General features: G+C 36.6%; 1 protein-coding gene across 2 annotated transcripts in view; it reads left to right on the top strand.

The window, feature by feature from the left end:
- Positions 1-20,834, top strand: part of LOC6569142 (calbindin-32) — a 31,803-nt gene that overhangs the window by 8,702 nt on the left and 2,267 nt on the right. The window contains exons 2-11 of one of the 2 annotated variants that reach the window (XM_032741192.2): positions 7,088-7,361; positions 7,606-7,691; positions 7,768-7,857; positions 9,808-9,894; positions 10,032-10,172; positions 11,279-11,334; positions 11,431-11,476; positions 16,644-16,655; positions 20,604-20,660; positions 20,735-20,806. In XM_032741192.2, coding sequence (XP_032597083.1) covers positions 7,211-7,361; positions 7,606-7,691; positions 7,768-7,857; positions 9,808-9,894; positions 10,032-10,172; positions 11,279-11,334; positions 11,431-11,476; positions 16,644-16,655; positions 20,604-20,660; positions 20,735-20,806 — 798 coding nt within the window. In that variant the 5' untranslated portion in view covers positions 7,088-7,210. The remainder of the gene's footprint in view (positions 1-7,087; positions 7,362-7,605; positions 7,692-7,767; positions 7,858-9,807; positions 9,895-10,031; positions 10,173-11,278; positions 11,335-11,430; positions 11,477-16,643; positions 16,656-20,603; positions 20,661-20,734; positions 20,807-20,834) is intronic. The other variant, XM_001995040.3, reaches the window with a different exon arrangement.

Genomic DNA, 20,834 nt, shown 5'->3' with positions numbered 1-20,834 from the left:
TGTAGCTACACAAATTGGCATTTAAAATTTAACTGCATGTTTTATTAGTGCTTGTTGCCGTTCCCATGCCAAATACGTAGCCAACAAAAAGAAGAAGCTTAAGCCAAATTGCAATAAATAAAATTGTTAGGAATGTCAAAGTGTTTTGATAAATTGTCTGGCTCAGCATAGCATGGTCATAAATTATATGACCCCAGTCCCTCTCTGGGATTCAAACCTTTTATTGGCTAAGCCTTTTGGGGTACAGATTGATCGGATCACAGATACTGTTGCGGCTGCTGCGCCCAGGACTTGAATTGGGACATGCAAATCAATGTGCGGTTCAGCAGCCCATTTAACAGAATCCTTCGGTTTTGTTTTTTTTATGGGTCTTTTGGGCTCAGCACAATTTGCAATCCATTGGGCAGCTGATTTGTGCCTGATTTTTCAACTTACTGCTTGCTTCTTACTGCCGGCTTTAACTTATACCGCATTCAAATGTCAATGTCAAGACTCAACTGTTGGCTCGTTATACGTGCTTCTGTCTTTGGCTGGAGTATTTTTGACTTTGATGGCAAGGCTAACTTTATTATGCCCGCTTGCATTCAAGCACACAGACAAGTGCTAGAGTGGATGGGGGAAGGCTGCCTGCTTTTGAAGACCCTCTGCGCTCTTACATTTCTTAATGAAAGTGAAATACAACTGGGGAAAACTAAGACAACGCAATATACAAATTCAACACAAAAACATGGTTGAAGTGGTGGCTGACAGGGCGTATGCTAGACTAACATTTGCCCTGTAAACATTTTGCAATTTAATATCAAAAGAGTTAAGGCTTTAGTTTAAAAATAAATCAGCATACTCAAGGTATAGTTCTTCTTCTATATTTAGATTTTTACTTAGCTTATGGACACGCTTATGTCCACCCTCAAAGTTGTGTTTAACTTTCACATACCCTGCTCCATTAGTGATTGTCGAGCGCATAAGGACAGCCATTGTCTATTCTATAATTCAAAAGCCAAGAAGCGGGCATAATATTCAAGAGCACCCGTCAGTCAAACCGTCAGTTAGTCACTCAGGCAGACACTTCGTCATTCAGTCAGTCATTCATTCAGTTGGTAGCTTCTGGCTGTCAGTGCTGTGTGCAGTTCTTTGTAGATGTTTGTATGTGTTTCTTGGTTTTCAACTTCCGCTTGCACTTGCATAAATTACACATATTTCAGAAAGCGTGAGAGTGTCCCGTGTGAGTGTGTTTGCTGGTATGTCTGTGTATATGTCTTTATATATTATAATTTGTGAATATGACTTTAGCTGACACGTTGCAGCAGAAAGCAACAAAGTTTTTTATACACCAGGAACAGCTGTCTGTTTATATGGTCGCTTGTAAAATCCGAACAGTCTCACATTCCCACCCCGTGTTTTACAGCTCTTTTGCTCGTCTCTACGATGTGGCTTTAGTCCTTGGACAAGCACTAAGATAGCCGTTCAGATTGACCATAAAAGCCCAGAATGTTGTTAACCGCATAGTGTAAACGAAGGTAATATGAAAAGTGTGCTGCGTCAACATTTATAGACCAATAGACAAATGGGAATACCTTTACCTCTACCACAGCAGGAAATTTTGTATGATAATGGGAATTGAATTACTCACTCAAGGCAAAAACATGCAAATGAAAATGATAAAGCATGTCATGATTTATCATTAATCTACATAATTATTATTATCTGAATATTATGAGCAAGCCATTAAGCAAGCTAAGAAATGGCATTATTTCTCCTAAGCTAAAACCAAAAACGACTTTGTGGTTTAGTTCATTTGATGGAAATTATCTAGCCCTTTTAGATACAAATATGAAAAAGAACGTTAATTCAAAATATTTCTTCATGCCTCCGAACATCTTTTATTAATCCTCTGCGACTACTCACAATATTACACTTCGATAGAAAGCAATCCAAAGCGCAGAAAAAAAAAAAACAAATAATACGCTTAAGTTAAGAGCAAACTTTCGAAAATAAGGAAAAGAAGAGAAAATGCAACAACAAAAAAAAAATAGTGGCAATTGAAACTTCACTCTTAGTTTTTAATAAGAAAAAGTTTTTTAAGACCTATTCAGTATTCTTGAGTTTTTTAAAAAGAAATTTAATCGATTTTGAACCAAAGAGGTAAATGGAATTATTAAGTTGGCGTGCGAAATAAAAGTAAACCAATTCTTCTTTCAGCTTTCAGCTTAACCTGAATAGTAATATACATTATTAATCATACGCCACGTAAACGCAATTGACTGCCGAAACAAGGTAAACAAGAATAGGCTTATAGGAAATCAATATATTCGTTAAATGTAATAACAATAACTAATCGAAAGGCCAAACAGTCAATTGTATCAAAAAAAAAGGCTAAAACTGTAGCTGTTGTTAGTTGTCGTAAGTTGTTGCTGCTGTCGTTTGTTGCTATTGCATTTGTCGTCGGTTGTCGTAATTGAAACTATAAATAGAAATGTATCAAATGCGAACAAGAATTATACACAGTAAGCAATTTGCGCCAACAGAATAATTAACATTTTTAGAGCTTAAGCATTTAAAGGCTATATTTGCCTTTAATTAAATTCCAAAAATGATTTCAAATTATGAGTGAAACGATTTTTAATTTAAGGCAATGTTTTCATAGCTTCACAAATAATATCTAAAGATATCTAAAATGCAAACAGTATTTGAGCTTAATTGAATTTAGCTGGAAAAAGAATCTACAGTAAATTTCACAAGGAATTCAAATTTCCTTACTGTATACAAGTATAATTCAGACTTTACGAAAGCCGTTTATAAATAGACACGACATCGGGCGCAGACTGAAGGCCAAGCAAACTGATGAGGGGCTCGGGGGAGGCGAGTGCAAAGAAACCAGAAATAAACAGACACAAACACTTAAATTAAATGCGAACCGAGAGCTTAATGCAGTTAAAGTCAGCCATACAATGGGTGAAAGAGTACATGCCGGCCAGCCAGAAGGAGACGGAGAAGAAGGACACGCAGCCCTCACTCACCATTTAGCCCAGCGTTGCAAAAGTATTGCTGCGTGCTGCTCGTCGCTTTCGGGCTGGCGGGCACTTTAACACGTGCCATGGACTTGACTTATGCAATCACAAAACGTCGACGACAATGCCTCTGACAATTGTTTAACCACCCGACTCACCACAAGCCACCAGCAGTTCTTACACCTGCTGGCATGTGAAACGCCCATTAAGGCGTCCAAATGTCTCGCCTTAAAAAGTATGCCACGTCGAATATTTTTTAACTATTTCTGTTCCACCATTTCCGTTTCCGGCTGTTATTGCGCTTGTCGCTGACAGTTCGCAAATTGCTCTACCTTCACATACACAATTTAATTCAGTCAATAATTTTTTTGTTTTTTTTACATATTTTCTTTGACCATTTTTTATTTATACATTTAATGACATATTCATGTGTGTTTTGTTTTATATTTTTGCTGAATTGTTTGTTGTTTGCTGTTGACATTTCGGGCCACCCTGCATTAAATTTATGAAGTGCGTGTACGAAACAACAGCAGGTATTATTTATGATTTCCACGAGCTATTTTGACTAATTATGCCAATAATATAAATACTAGACATTCTTGTATATAGATTAAAGAAAGGCTGTAGAAATTGTCTGTTCTTGATCGTCATAAACTTACCATAAGATAAGTAAACAGAAATATATTCCTCCTACAACTCAAACCCCAAAACCATTGTCATATTTTATTACATTTTTCTACATATATTTCAAGTATATTATAATTTTCTTAATACCCTTAGCTCCTTTCTATTAATACCCCATTTCATTTAAGTTACTGCAGTATATTAATAATATAATTTCTTCTCGTAAATATATTACGTATATTACTTTGCATTTTTAGTATGACTAAAATGTATGTGGCTGAAAAGCCAAGTATTTTGTTTTGTATGCACATTTTCAAGGCTGTCTCTTTCTTTTTATTTTGGCAATTTTGCAAATGTCGCCAACAGAGCAGAGCACTGTGAATTATACTCGTATTATGGAAGATTTCGCACAGCGGTCTAATCTAGCATATAACTTACAACTGTGACGGGGCAGAAATTGCGCCCGCAGATACGAAATGCAAGGAAAACATTAGCAGAACCTGCAGCAACGGACTTGCCCTTTTGTATATTGTGGAAAAATGCTGGTGATGCTGCAAGCTGTCCCTTTCAAGTGTCCTTTCGCATGCAGTGTGCTGTGTGCAGTGTGCGCAAAAGTTTTCACATATCCTACATAAGTAGAAATATATTTGCTGCCTCATATATGGCCATTTCACGAACAATTGCCGCAGGGCTGCATGCAACTCATATTTGTATTCCTTTATGCGTTTTGCAATAACAAATGGTGCGCGCTCGCCAACAATGTGAAGGTCCTTCTAATGAGCCTGACCCAGAATGTGTGCAAGCGATCCTGGTTGACTTTCGAAGCAATTTCCTTTGGCCATAAAATGTCAACACAACTCTACCTTAAGGTCCTTAAGCGGCAGTTGAGTTGTATTTGCAGTTGCTCTTCCTGTTGTGTTTTTGCAGTTATTATTATTCCTCTTGCAGTTGCAGGGGCAACTAATGCAATCAACTGCTCTGTTAAACGAGTTAGTTGTGCCAGTCAAAGCTCACACTTTGTATGCTGGTGGCAGCTTGTAATAAAAGTTTAACAACTCTTGCCGGCAGTTGATTCTTTTATTTTTATTCGACTTGATATTGTTGTTCTTCTTGTTATGTTGCTGTTCGTGAACAATGTGCAGGTTTATGCAACATGCAGGTGCCACTACAATTTGAAGTGAGTCGAATCCTTAAAAGACGAATTATAAATACCCTTGACATATGTTTTCTCCATTCTTGTTGTAAGCTTGTCTCCTTAAAAATCACATTTGGAGATGGCTCTAATCTTTCAACAGCCATAACTTTCAAAAAACTGATCAGATTATCAAAAACCAGGCATTTTTAAACATGGTTTGAGCTCCAGATTAATACTGCCTCCAAACCTGAAAACGCGATTCTAACTTGATTTTTAAGTTAAAATTATAGTCTAGATTAATTCTACATCTACAATTACAAACAAGATTCTGACTCAATTTTCATGTTAAAATTGTTCTCCAAAACTATCACATTTTCGGGTGGTTCAAAACTGTCTACCCTTTGTCAAAAGTGATCCGTTCATGTTAAATTTATACTTTAACAAGTGTTTTTAGGCAAGACTTAAAAAGTTTCCACAACCTGTTAAGCTTTATAATACCCATTTTATAAATTTTCAAAGGGCTTAGGGGTATAAAAAGAGGACATGATATACCTTCCAATGGCCATCGCTGAGCGTGACACATATTCTGTGGCATAATTAAAATGCCCAACGCAACAAGTGTATAAAGAAAGAGAGCAAGAAAGAAAAGAAAAATAAGAACAACAATGACAGCAACAAGTTACCACCATCGATTGTTATGTTGACAGCCTGGCAACTCATTTAGCGGCAGCTGCTCCAAATTTATACACGTCCGAGGCGACATGAGGACTCGTATATCCTATAAATGCCACAAGAACCGCAAAAAATAAATGCCACCCACAAATTTCCTAGGAGGACCAACGTTTAGTTCGTATCCTGTTTGCTGCGGCTGCAGCTCATCCTCTTCCCCCTCTACTCATCCACAGAGATTATTTTTTTTTTTGGTGTTGCTGCTGTTGCGGATTGTTGTTTTGCTTTTCCGCGCTCGCAGCGGCGACAACATCAACAACAAAACCCGACAAGCAACAAACAATAATTTATGCTTGTTAGTTTACTTTGTAAAGCAGTTTATTCCGCACTTTCTTTGTTGTTTTATAAGTACATATTTAGCTCCCAATGACGTTGATGCGATTGAAACTGTTGGTGCTTACAGACAAAGCGAGAGGTGTGGGGATATTGTGTGCCTGGACTTATATTGCAATAGATTAACTTAATTTAAGTGTCGCCTTTCGCTGTGCACTGCAATTTATGAGACAGCTTTGCTCTTACGGAAAAAGAATCACTTTTATTGGCAAAAAATTCAATTCTTGAAAAGAGTCCTAAATAATGCGTTTCTGACATAACTTGGACCAACATAATCATCTTACAGCGAACGGCTCTAAGTTTTCTACAACCATAACTTTGTCTAGAATGAATCGATGTTCAAAAATAACAAATTTTTGGTTATTCTTGCTCGAAGTTCATGTACAAATTTAAGCTAAAAAAATATAAACTTTCAAAATGGGCTTAAAACTTTCCACAGACATAAATTTGTCAAAACTGAAGCGACTTTCAAAAGTAATAAATTGTTGGTCTTCTAGATTAAAATTGCATTCAAGTTTGAAAACACATATTTCACGTATAAGTTCTAAACTTATCAGAACCGAATTTTTAGGCTTCATTGGAAAGTAAAAGCAGTTAATTATTTTATGTTTATTATTTCTGAAATTTGCATAATAGTTCGAAACTTGACTTTATAATTGCTTTGTTAAGTTATGTATGAAAAAGTTTGCTTTGTTAACGCTGTGGGCTGAAAGTAGGTAAAGCAGCGAGCAAAGAACATACTGCTGTGGCTTAAAAATAAACACACACTCACACACACACAGACATACACACCCTACACAACTTTGTTGCGTGTTTGGTCTTAATCCAGTTAGCTGTGCTTTATTTTTTATTAGCTCTCAAATAGTTAGTTGCAGGGACGTCATGTGGATACCACAGCACAGCGGCAGCTCTTAGCTATATATAATTATACACATAAATAAATTTATATATACATGCGTGTGTCTCTTTTCATATTATTTTAAGCCCCGACCCCCGCCGCACACCGCAGCAAGCTAATGCCAATAATGCGCAAGCTGCCAACATAATTAATTTAATTCCATAGTTAACTCTTCGCAATGTCCAACAACTAACGAACTCTCATTGAAATTACTTAGAGCTTGGAATGTATAATTTTATATTTCAGATGGCCCACGAACTGAGTAGTTTTTGAGTGTTTTTTGATTGCACTACGTGACTGCCAGCAAATTGCATTCAAATGAAATTTAAAATACCTTTTCCTACACTTGTTTCTTTGCAGATTACGTCCGAAGCAGAGAAGGTAATAGGGATATAGAGTGCAAGTGTGATATATATTCACACCCAGACACACGCACGCCCATAATAAATCTAATAAATAAATAAGCGAAACACATAAGTTGAAATGGATTCTGCTGCTGCTGCTGCCGCCAAGCGCGTACAAATCGAGAAGGCGCACAATTTTATGCGCCAGTATCGTGATCCAGAATCGCGCGAGCTAAAGAAACTATCAGCCAATCAGTTTATGGACGTGTGGGCGCACTACGATAAAGATGGTATGTATCACAAAGCATACACTTCAAATGAAAACCAGGTCCTGAACACTAGAAAATCACCAAAAAGAAAATATATACTTAATCTTAAGTAGGAAAGTTAACACATTCAAGAAATTCGAATAAACTTTAACTTTGTTACGGAATCAAAGGTGATTTTCTAAATTCTGTGGCATGTGTTTTTCTGAGTGTATGTTCGACCCTCCTCCGTTGCCAACTGACAGCTTTTCTTGGCTTTGGCCGGCAGGCAATGGTTATATTGAAGGCACCGAGCTGGATGGCTTTCTGCGTGAGTTTGTGTCCAGCGCCAATGCCACGGACATTAGTCCCGAGGTGAGTGCATAGTGCCGAGTCATCAGTTGACTCTGGAATGTTTTGCCACAAACTACATCATACTTTCTTTCCCCAGGCTGTCACCGACACAATGCTGGAGGAGCTGAAGTCCTGTTTCATGGAGGCCTATGATGACAATCAGGATGGCAAAATCGATATCAGAGAGGTTTGTTACAGAACTCACATGCATTTTACACTCGACACTCGTCAGCACAACTGCTTAACATGTTTTGGGTAGCATCATCTTGTTGCAAACTTTTTTTTCGTAATTTTCAGCACTTTTTCTTTTTGATGACAAGCGCACACGTGTCGTATACACAATATGTCTGTACGCGTACATTTCTCGCATTTAGTTCAAGGATTCAGAATTGAGCACGTGATGGGTTTAAAATATTGCGTTCAGTAAATCACGACCTCAATGACTTAAACCGACCTTAGGACACTTGGCACGGTTTCAAAACGACTTAGCTGAGCTCGATTTATTACGAAAAAACCAAAAGTACTGCTTACAATTGTGAAAAAACAGAAAGTTTCTCTAAAAAGGAAAAGCTTTCAGTTCTGAACTAAATATACAGAAAATCAATATAAATGCAAGTCATCTCGCATTGGTCAAATATTCTCCCATTTGCAATATTTGTTTCGTGATAGTATCACTGAAAGTATCGCACATCTCTCATTGGAGTGTTTTTCTACTTTTGCTGCTGCATTGGAAAATTGCTTTTTAAATGAAGCAGACGTTCTGGCGGTTTCTCTTCTCTCTTGTGCTCCAATAATTTATTTAGCCATTTTCGCCACCAAAGTTTTGTGGCAAAGACTTACGAAAAAGTTTCTTTCGCTACCTCTTTAAATGAGTTTTTAATTGAGGCTTACAGCAGCAGCAGTCGTCGACAGCAGCAAGCTGAAGACTATTGCCAGACACTTTCCTGCATTGTATGACTTAAGAATTGAATAAATGGAATAAAAATGCTCTGCCTACTTTTGGGGCGCTGTCACATGATAAATGAGCCTAAAGTTTACCAAGCTAAAAAAAAAAATAAAAGAAAATTTTGCTTAGGTAAAGCAGCCGGTCGTTGTTCTTATCCATCCTACAATCCTTTGTGACTTCAGAAAGCACTCAGCAACCCAAATCATTCATCATTTATTCATTTTTGTAGGAAATGGCTACGTATACGCCATAAGGCAGCTCTAAATTTCGACATGTAAAGTTTTAGCAGGTCCAAGTTGTGCTTTAGTTGTGTCTTTTTAATCACAGCCAACACTAATTAGCTTAAGTGCTGGCTATAAACATGAGCAAATTTGCTGTGTAATAAATTAACAGCCAAAAACTTTATTGAAGTGGCCAAAACTGTGTGCTCTTCAATTACTCCATTTGAAATTGCTCGACAAAACAAAATTCAAATCGACACTTAAATTATGCGGCTAAAGTTTTCGCAATGCAATTCCCAGCTAACACTTCATCAACTGTAGTAAAATCGCAGACATTCCTTGTAGCAAAATCTGTCCATTAAAACAACAATGCCGAAACTCTTTCACACCCCCCACACTTTTTCATCCTCTACAAGCGGCTTAAGTTTGCAACTGCAAATTGTTTGTCCTGTTGTTGAGTGGAGATTTGTTGCAAATTCTCGTTTGCTTTTCCCAGCAGTTGCATTGAAAGACTTTAAAGTTCGAACAATAAAAACTGTGACCAAAATGTAAGTTGCGGAAACTTGTTAAAGTGTATTAAAGTAATCAAGAAAATCATTGAACATTTTTTTAAAATAGAAATCATTTTCAGTGGATCAGTAAATGTTTCGAAATAATATTTGTTGCTCAAGTTCAGTTCTTAAGACTGACTGACTAAAAGCTGTTGCTAAGAACTACACTCTACACTTTTCATTTTCCACTAATTTTAACACACATCTTAAGCATCAACTCTTAATAATATAATTTTATTCGCTCATTTCCATTTCCATTTCAACTTTACTAACTTTCTTTCTTTACTTTAAAATCATGTCGGCTGTCAAGCAATTCTTGGCTTTTGCACAAGTTTTTCTTACGCTCTGTTGACACAATCTAATTTTTTTCTTAAAAAATATATATATAAATATATATATATATATCTTTATATTTACAGCTCGCCCAACTTTTGCCCATGGAAGAAAATTTCCTTTTGCTCTTCCGCTTCGATAACCCCTTGGAATCAAGCGTCGAATTCATGAAGGTAAGTGTTTTGGGGCAAACGAAGCAGAAAACGAGGGTCAGCCACTGGCTAAAAGTAAAAGCTAAAGCTGTGCGTTGTCAGCTGTATTCCTCTTTTTCTTGCTAATTAATTTTGTCATGATGTTTCTCATCGATTAGATTTGGCGTGAATACGACACTGATAATTCTGGTTACATTGAGGCGGATGAGCTTAAGAATTTCTTGCGTGACTTGCTCAAAGAGGCCAAAAAGATCAATGATGTCTCCGAGGATAAGCTCATTGAATACACAGACACCATGGTTCGTATACTTGATATTATACTATAAATAAACTGTAGTGTTAAGACTATTAGCACCAGCAGAACAACAACAGCAAACAGCTGGCCAATCAATGTCACCCGCTTTGTTGGCCAAGTCTAGCGTAAAATATTGCAATTAATTTTTTGGCGTGACGGGCATTATATGAGATTTTCACCACAATTTATATGCAGTCAAAGTTCTTGTTAATTAAAAACTTTATAATGGAAAAGCGACCAAGCACTTGAGGGTATGTGGTTGTGTGTGTGTGTGTAAAAGTCTGCTTTATTGTGCTACACATTTTGTTGTGCCTTGCAACTCTTTTGGTACCCATCTCCTTCCTTGGCGTCTGTCTGGTTAGTGGCTCCGTGCCCTTCAATGTTCCTTTCTATCTACACACATTATTTTTGGGCGCACGTATCACCAGAAATGATGATAAAAAATTGTGCTTGATGACAAAACTCGCAACTCATTTGCAAGTTAAATTACCAGCAACAAAAGAAAGTTGTCAAAGATTAAATGCATTTGTAAAACTCTCCAACAAATTGCTGCCATAAAGTATAGCTTGACTTGATATGCTCAGCAATCAGATACCTTCAAAAAATATAAAAACTTTCTCATGCGCATAAACTCAAATGAATTAAATTAATTGCTTCACAGATTTTTTAAGATTCAAGTTGTATAAGTCAAGTGGCTTACAGAAGTTTTAGAGCCGTTTTCTTGTATTGCTGTGAAACAATAAAATACCAAAAGTAACATTTTTCTCCATTACTGATTATAAAAAAACCTGATAAGTGCCTCACTCACAACTAAAAGAAGTATCAATAATAAAAGCATATTTATGAATTCCAAGGAACTAATAAAAAATGTTTTTGTACCTAACTGTTAAGAACTATCTTTTACTTAAGGCTAAAACAAAAAGTCATGACAAAAAGCATTTTGGGAACTTGGTTAAGTTGATGTGGATGTGTGTGTGTATTTATTATTGGAGTTGCACTCAAGAGTCTCAAGAGACAGGCAGACAGAGCAATTTATGTATCATTAATTAAGTATGAAAGTTCTGTCATTGAGCTCATTAAGTTTTCTCTTTCTGTACACCCAAAACACAGCTACAAGTTTTCGATGCCAATAAGGATGGTCGTTTGCAGCTCTCGGAAATGGCCAAGTAAGTAGACCCAATATCAATGTTGTTGTCGCTCTTTTTGTTTTTCCGCCTTGTTACAAAACAAACAGAAACGAACCGAAAACTTATTTATTACAGACTACTTCCGGTTAAAGAGAATTTCCTTTGCCGTCAGGTATTCAAGGTAAGTGCTTAAATGCTTTTATGACCACTACAAGGAAATTACGATCGAAATGATAGTTAAGCAAAACTACCACAGAACTGGCATACAATATAAATATATATATATCTATATATAACTGGTTTGAGCCCGTCTAACACGTAACTAGCACATAGGTTTAGCTTTTAGCTTTAGTTTTTAGCTAGCTGCCGCAGCAATCAGTCCTCTAGTTCTGCAAGTGCTTATTTTATTTTCCTAATTTATTTGAATCTTTGTTTCTTATTACGTCTCTGTCTGCTCAAATAGATTTCAGCAATCTAGAATCGAGTTATCAAATTCGCAGTGCGCAGCAAGAAAACAAAAAAAGCCAGCGAAAAACGCGTCGTATGCGTGATAAAAAAAAAATAATAAAACCTCCCACACATGAAATAGAATGAAACACCTGCTGTTTGGATTGTCCCAAATCAATTTCAGCTCAACCGAACGCCTCATCCCAACACCAAAACGCCTCATCCTACAGCAAAAAAATTTAACCTGCGTCAGCTGCTTTTGTGCTACCTTTTGTGCCCGGCAATAAAAGACCAAAAGTTTTCTGATTTTGCAAGCAGATACAAAACAAAACAAAAGGCAAACGAATCGCTTTATTCTCTGATTATAAATACAAGCAAAAACTGTGCTCTCTGCTCTATCTCGCAGAACACACACTTTTGACTTTGTAATTAGACACGGCACACACCTTTGCCACACACACACACACACACAGACAATAACTATACAACAACAGCTGGCAACTGTTTTGTGACACTAAGTGATGATGCTACTCGTCTTACCTTTTGGGAGTTTTTTTTCTACATTGCAAGAATTTATTTTGACATTTATTATTTAAGCAGCAGCTGGCTGCTCAAAATGTGCCCATTGGGGGTTAAATGGAGCGCGCAACTCAGCGCAGCTTCCATGCACTCCATTCCACTTCCCCTGGCATTGGATTGGGCATTACGTAATTGGTCACCGGGCTACACGCAGACCAAATCCAAGGAGCTTGGCAATAACTTGGCCATTGCTGCCAAAATATACGACGACTGCTCAAACTTTGACTGCAACATTTTTTGGCCGAAATGTCCGTGGCTTTTAGCAAGCTCAGCAGCATTGTGTGTTGCAGAACAAAAGGCCCAACCCATAAGGGTTAGCCAAGAAACGAAGAATTACCAGAAATGAAGAAATATGTGTGAATTCACATGGTTATAATAACGCTTAATATTACTATTTAATAATAAGTATTATTTAATTTCAATTCTCTCTTTTTGTATTTCTGCAATTACTTGATAATTTGGATTTAACTATCACACTTTCATTTGCACTTCTGCAATTACTTGAGTAGTTAATAAATTTGTTGCTATTATTATTTATTTACTTATGTAATTATTTGAATTACTAAAGTATTTATTATGTTGATTGTAAGTTTTTCGCAGCTACAAAACTTTTCTAATAAGTTTGCCCTTGTGTACGTTAATTACTCATTTAATTATTGGAATTACTAGAGTATCTATGATGTTGATTGAGTGCCTTTCAGCGGCTTCAACATATTTTTACTTGTCTCTTCCATTACTTGGAGCAACTTGGAGCAATTAATTCGCCTGGCCAACCCTAACACATATCCACTGAGAGACTGCTTGTGTGTGCATTTGTGGCTGCCTCGCAGGATTATTTGCGCAAACTCTTTTCCATTTATTTTTGGCGCATGTACGCGGAGGCAAGCAGGCAGTTGTCCATGACCAGATGAATGTGTATAAATGCGAAATTTTTCGGCAGTGTTTTCCGTTTTGCTATTGCTGGCAATCAACTGACTTCGACATACGAAACGAAGCGTTGCGAAAGGAAACCAAACGACTTGTGCCAGATTGCTAGAACCAATTTTTGTAATCTGCTGCAAGTGTACGTGCTTCAGCCAGATTCGTGCTACTTAAATAGCCCATATACAGATATGTGTTTTGCAGACTAAAAACTTCAAGATGGTGCATAAGGTTATGCAATTTTTAATTAGCTTCCAACACAACCGCAAACAAGTTTCCCAAAGATGGCTGCCTGTCATAGCAGATGTTTCAAATGTTCCTTGTACATAGTTAGCGGTAAAAAAAAAAACAAAACACTGGTAGCAATTGCCAAGATTTCGAGGCAGAAACTGTTCAACTGTGCAGCATGGCGTATGATTAATGTTCAGTGAAGTTGCAACCACAGCCACAGCAGTCGCTGTCGAAATTTACAGTTTGCCGCCACGAAGTCATGTCAACCAACCATTTCCCGATTGTTGCAGTTGGCAGCACAGCGACATTTTATTTGACTGTTATTGGCATTCGCCGCGCTCCACACAAGTCGCCAATTCACACACATTGTAAACCCAAAATGCATAACAAGTTGAAGTCGAGTCACTGAAAATCAAACAAGCATTCTACACATGAATCTTATGTGAAGTTTGGTTCGGTAACTTTTAACTTTTTTAACTCGATTACAGAGCGCTTGATTTTTGTTTTCAACTCCTTAGCCGAACCCTAAGCCATCTTGATTTACTCAATTGTATGAGAATTGAATTTTTATTCCTGAAACTTTTGCTTGGTTATCCTTCGCTTGGCTTCAAACATAACTCAGTGTTTGCTCTCTGTTACTCGTTATCGGGCTTTCATACTTAATTTGAGATATATTTATTGTTTTCTCAATCTTAATAACATCGAAATCAATATCATTATTAAAAGAGTTTTAATACTTCTTTCAAGAAAAAGTTTACGAACTACGAACGGCGATAAAAATTGTGCTCATAAAAAATTATTCATGCTTTCTAATTCCTTCCACTGCACATGCCCCATGGGGGCACATACCCAGCGTCAACTTCGTATCTTTCTCACTCATCTCTATTTTTACGCTGCATCAGCATCCAATTATAATGCACATCCATCTCTGACCTGATGAAGCAGCCGTTAAAGTCATAACTCAGGACCTGCTTTAAAGTGCCTTATGCAACAGTTGCGATAAGGCACTGTCCACCTGGACAGTCGTCGTCACATTGTTGCAGCCACGTCGAGGGTGCAATAAAAAGGTACAAGCTTAAGCAGCCATCAAATTGCCATTTCCAGCCCATTTGGCCATCACATAATACGCGTCCCGAGCAGTGGAGAGAGTAATGCGTGCTCATATTTCGTTGGCAATAAAAGTAAAAAATAAAAAACAAAAACAAAAATAAAAAAAAGAAGCATGCATCAACATTTTTACAGCCCCCTAAGTGGCAGACTGCTGCTGCCCAGAGACTTATAAGTTATAAGCATGCAGTCTGCAGTTAACCGGTGGCAAATAGCATGCAGCTGGTATACACTAGCAGGTGCGAAGTGGCAGCTACCGAGTAATTGCCAGGCTCAATTACACAGCACAACAAAAGGCAGCAGAGCATACAAATTTCTATGCATCAAATATGAAGCACAAGTGTAAAATTGCATAGTAATAATTTAACTAAAAGTGCACAGAATGGCAGAAGCCATTAAAGTCGCTTGGGAGAAGGTTTAGATTTTAGCAGATGATGTGGTTTTTGTGCCATAACAGAATATTTAATAATATGTTTGTAGCTGCACTGAATGACAGCATTTATTAAATTATTAGCTGATATGTGATACTGAGATAAGATAATATTCAATGTTCCAAATTTCAAATAAATTGCATAAGCTTAAAGGTCTTACACAGTTCCACATATTTCATGCTACCAATTTGCACTTAATCTGAGTAAATGCTTTTGCCATCATATTTAAAGTAAATTGGTGTTGGATAGTGTTGGAACCAAGGCCCGCTTTGGCATAATGCCTGAAATGTCGGAATGGCTTATGCTAATGCACATCACGTATACGAAGCGTGTGTCGCAAGAACTGCGGATGCAGCGACTGCAATCTGCTTTAAAATTGCCATTTTGGGCTTGCGGATAAACTTTCGGAGGTTAAATGTGGCTTCCAACAAAAAAATGTGCTGTAATTGTGTTTTGGGTGGTGCAGTGTGGTGCAGGTTGATGTTTTTGCCTTACAGTTTCGTGGCCTGTCCGTTTTCACTTAACTTTTCCGTGTGCCGTTGTCGAAACCACTTAGGTGCTTATTTTTGTTTTGCGCCACTCTGGCATTGTCTCTGCAGATCTTTATTCCTGCATTATAATGCAGGCAGCTTACTTTAAAATGTGGCCACAATGCTATGAGCACGTAGCCACTGCAACCACCAGGGCTGACACCGAAAATTTGCGATTGTTCGTTTCCAGAAAATTCATTTTGTTTTCCATTTTTTTGTTGATTTTGTTTTTATTCTTATTATTTTATTAGCTGCGGCAAATTTAAAGAGGCAACTAAAAACCATGAAACTTTAAATCGTCTTGGCTTATGGTTAGCTTTTGTTTACTAGATACGTGTACTTAATATTTAAAACATTTTCGGTTTGCTGCATTTTTAGCTGGATCTTTAGTGTACTAACCTAAAACTAACTTTAGTCTAAGACTAAGGCTGGCAAATAATTTTAATTTAATTTGAAATAAATTCACAATTAATTATTTGCCACTTGTAAGCAAAATACTAATTAGCTAAACTAATTTTTTACTTTACAATCTTATCAAACTTTTTCTGAATTTCTTTTTTTCCATTTCCCCGCCTAACCCTTTCTTGCAACTCTACTTATATGCCTAAATCAACTGCAACTATCTAATAAACTAAAAAAAAAACAACTGTATTTATATACCTTATGCATATACATATATTTCTCTACAATGACAAACCAACAATCAACACTTGTACATTTTATTGCATTTCCAAAAACTAAAAATCAAAATTCAATAAAAATATACTTTTCAAATAAAATTCAAACTAAACAAATATTCAACAAATACTCTGCACGTGATGAATATTTTTGGCTGCCCACAAACGTTTTTTACACTTTTCGCAATAATATAACAAAAATAAAACTAAAATCAAAAATAAAACAAACAACAAAATCGATTCAAAACTCGACCCTAAAATTGCTGTAAAACTAAATGAAATTCATTTCAATAATTAACGATATGCTGTATATAAAATCGACAACAACTACAACTACAACAACAACAATTGCACTGCCTACAACAACAATAACAACAACTAAACAACAACAAACACACGAACTACTTGCAATACTCATATTCCAGGAGGGCATTGATGTAAGTATTTTCCATTCAAGCCGAACCAAAACTAAACGTTGTTACTCAAACAAATGGAATACATAATACAATACAACAAAATCGCGACCACAATGTAAATATGATAGGACATATACAGCTTTGGCTTAACCGAAGACTGAATACCCTTGCAAATATACGAGTAAGAATATTAGTTATGCATCATTTTTCAGCAGGCAATCTACCACAAAAACTACATATAAATAAATAAATCACATCAACAACCGAAATTCAAATTTATTTTAAAAAACCAGTTACTCCTCTAACGATATTTTTAGTCCTTAGCCAATTCTTTATGCTACAATTCACAATACGATTCGGTTACCTGTCGAGCAATCATTTCTATTTTATTAAATCTTCCTGCAATTATAAAGTGTATTTAATCAATTAATCTCTAGTCGAACTTTGTTACTTTGTTAAATTGAGAACTGTTCTTGTGCAGCAATGCAAATAAAAGTTATTGACAATAAAATATGCTCACCGCAAGGGTATTCAAAATAAAAAATAAATAAAAACAATACACGATTTTATACACTTATTTGTTTAGTCACCGACAAAACAAAACGAATTTGCATTTCCAATGACTCCGCTCCTCCGCCTCGCTTCGCCCCTTTTGCAGCCACCGAACAGCTTTCAGTTCAACGGCAAAAAATATTTTGTTATTTTAAATGCTTTGTTCAACTGCAAACGAATGAAATTCTATTGACTTTAGCATATCTCTATTTGGCTACGTTTATTTTAATTTCTGACTGACTTATCCCATTGTGCGTTAAACCTATACAAAAATGTAAGCCTTTAAATCTCTGCCTGCATTTCTACAGCTTACTATGTAGATACATAGATACAAAATATCCTATTTAGAAATGTATCTACATATGGCGTTCCCAAGTGCATGCTGTGGAATGCTGTGTGTTTGCTTTGTTTTGTTCGAATGCCCTTTTTATTGATTTTTTGGCATGTTTAGCAAATAAGCTAGTTAACCAAATAGTGTGTGTGGTGTGTGTGTGTGAAAAACTCAGATTGTGGCCTGTTAGACAGCTGAAAGCGTATGAATTACTTCAATATATAATATAGGAACATATAAATTACAGCATTTGTTTTAGGACTGCGCTTTAAATATGCAAAAACGTTGCTAAAAAATCTTAAATCAATGAAATCATTTAGTCATTGAAGAGTATATCAATACAAAAGGTTAACTTTACTTAAAGCTTAAAGCTAAATAGTCAAATAGCAAATGGTTTAAACTAGTGTGGTAAACATAACTAAAGTGATATATGACAACTAAATCTTAATGACCAATCCAATAAGTAAACGACAAGTATGTGCGACTAATTAGATATTTGCTCCCTGTGCACACACACATGCATAAAATACACACACACTCTATATATGTCTATCTTAGATGGGTGATAAGTGCATGTACGTGCGCTGCTTAAATCTAATGAAGGTCCAGATACGACCCTGGGATAGGGCGACCCTTTGCATAATTTACACACATGTATGCGCGGGTGTGTGTGGGAAGGAACTTGGACGCCCTTTTGCCTATGGCCCATATGGATAATGGCAGCCGCAGACATCCGCCGCCGTAACACCGAAAATGCTTTTCAAAAAGTGTTGAAGTATAAAATAATTACTTCATTTTATCAACGTTGCTGGGATGCTGGGATACTGAAAGTTGGATGCTGGGATGTTGAATGTTTCGGTAAAACGTGACGCCCCAAATTCGGTTGGCTTAAGTGCGCAATTTGTCAGAGCACGCTGACAAAATGTAAAGCATTGCTCACATAAATTCCATATAATACGCTGTGAAAGTGTTGTGCAGCAAATTAAACACTGAGGCTCACACATAAAGCCCATCTTTCAAGTTCACCTCTTTCTACATCTTTTTTTTCTGAAGCCCACAGAACAATGCGTTGAAAGGGCTGTAAGTGCGGACACTTAATGGATTTTCAATCCCCAAAACGCAAACAAAACAAACTAACAAAAAAAGACGTGGATTGAAATGTTTTAGTTGAGTGTGTGTTCAACGGAGAAATATCCTGTAACAAATAAGAGAGAGTACAAAGATTTTACGATGTGAATCCGATAAATATGAAATATTGTGCATAAGTAATTTAGCTAGTTTCTAAAAAAAGCATTCAATAATTATTAAAAAAATAGATATACGAAAATTTAACTTGTGCCAATTTAATTGCATCCCATCTTTGTACACTTTTGAGCACAGGGTATTTGTGAAAGCGAAGAAATTGCGTTTCGTCGTACGTTTCGAGTTTAAAGCAGCTTACAAGTCTAAATAAAATAAATGTTATCAGTCCTTGGGGACAATAACGACACACAGACACAGAAATACACACAATCACATTACAAATTGTTAACTAGCTAAAAAGTTAAGTCGTTTCCATTTTGGTTACTGGTAACCGGATTGCACCTGCAGCGGCTTTAAACTTGAATGACTTCATGCAACTCGCATCCTTTGCCGCTCCTTCCTTCCTCGTCCCGTTACCATTTGCTGTGCCTGCATTTGCTCGCTTGCATAACCACAAGCAGCCAAAACAAGGTGCAGCCATGTTGGTGCCAGCAAAGGAAGTGGAATCAATAAATCTAACTGGCGCTTATAGCATACAACACGTGCACACAGCTATATATATATATATATATATATATATATACATTTCTATATATGTATATGAAAGCTGGAAATGTTTGTGCTGAAATGTCTGCTACATTAATTCAGCCAGTAATGCGAATGTGAGAGAACAAAATGCCACAGAAAATTTCGCAATTTACCTTAATGCATATTAATTACCAAATGTCAAGCGCACAAAACCAAATTGCTTAAATGCTTCAATTTGTTGGGGGGAGTTACACAAAAGAGGCAGGAGGATTATGGATGTTGTTAGCAAGGGCTGGGCATTGGAGTACAAGACAAAGCAGCTTAATTAAGTCATTCGTTATAATTCGCTTAAGTATGCAATTTCTGGCGATACAAACCCTCTCTAAGCATTCGTATTCGGGTATTCGAGTCTTGGGCTTCATTTTGCCTTGCCCATCTCAAATAAATCTCATTATGCAAAGTCTGATTTGCATACAAAGTTAAGAATATGAAATAATGTGTCCAGTATTTATGTGATTTTTTTTAGAAATAATTGAAATTGACCCAACTCTAATTTACATGAAAAACTTAAGCAATGCAGCTGCTGAAGCCTTCACGGCTTTTCATTTATGCCTTTTTGGGGGTTTTCTATGCTTTCGCTTACAGATTTTGGATTACGGATTGAGCAAATAATTGTACATAAATTGACTATAATGTAAATGAAGGGATTGGATTGGAGAGGTTGTTTCAAATGCAAACATGAACGAAATATGTAAATGAAAATTGATATGCATGCAGGCAAGTGTGTATCTTATCAGTGTGTGTGCGTGTGTGTGTGTGTGTGTGTGTGTGTGTGTGTGTGTGTGTGTGTGTGTGTGTGTGTGTGTGTGTGTGTGTGTGTGTGTGTGTGTGTGTGTGTGTGTGTGTGTGTGTGAGTGTATGAGTGTGTATGTGTGTACATGGCTTAAATTTCCACAGGCAAACACTGGCCCGAGAGCATGGAATGCATAATAAAAGCAAATTGAAAGCAAAATAATAATATATTTTTTGTTGGCATGAAATGCAAATATTAATATGATATTAGTGTGCACACATAACACATATATATATATATATATACAGCCGCATATGACAAACCCAAAAATACAAACACACATAACCCACGTAGTCTTGACAAGAAAAAATAACCTCAAAAAAAAGAAAGCCTCCCTCAAATGCCAGTTGACATTATAACGTTCACAATAGACTGAAGAGTGTACCCAAAATATGATTGAAAACAACTATTTAAATGTCGCATTTGTATGCTTTATTCTATTTCTATTGCTTAACTAACTTAGGGTGCTACCAAGCTGACCAAGGATGACATTGAGAAAGTTTTCTCGCTATACGATCGAGTAAGATTTTGCTATCACATAAATATCATATCAATGATTATTATATATAATATAATTAATTGCTGTTATAATAGGACAACAGCGGCACCATTGAGAATGAAGAACTTAAGGGCTTCCTCAAGGATCTGCTGGAACTGGTAAAGAAGGTAAGTATTAGCTGATATATTTCCCAGA

This window comes from Drosophila grimshawi, unplaced genomic scaffold (genome assembly GCF_018153295.1).
Source record: "Drosophila grimshawi isolate 15287-2541.00 unplaced genomic scaffold, ASM1815329v1 contig_1367, whole genome shotgun sequence".
Lineage (NCBI taxonomy): Eukaryota > Metazoa > Arthropoda > Insecta > Diptera > Drosophilidae > Drosophila > Drosophila grimshawi.
The sequence above is the reverse complement of the archived record's forward strand: the minus strand, read 5'-3'. Positions and strand labels throughout refer to the sequence as shown.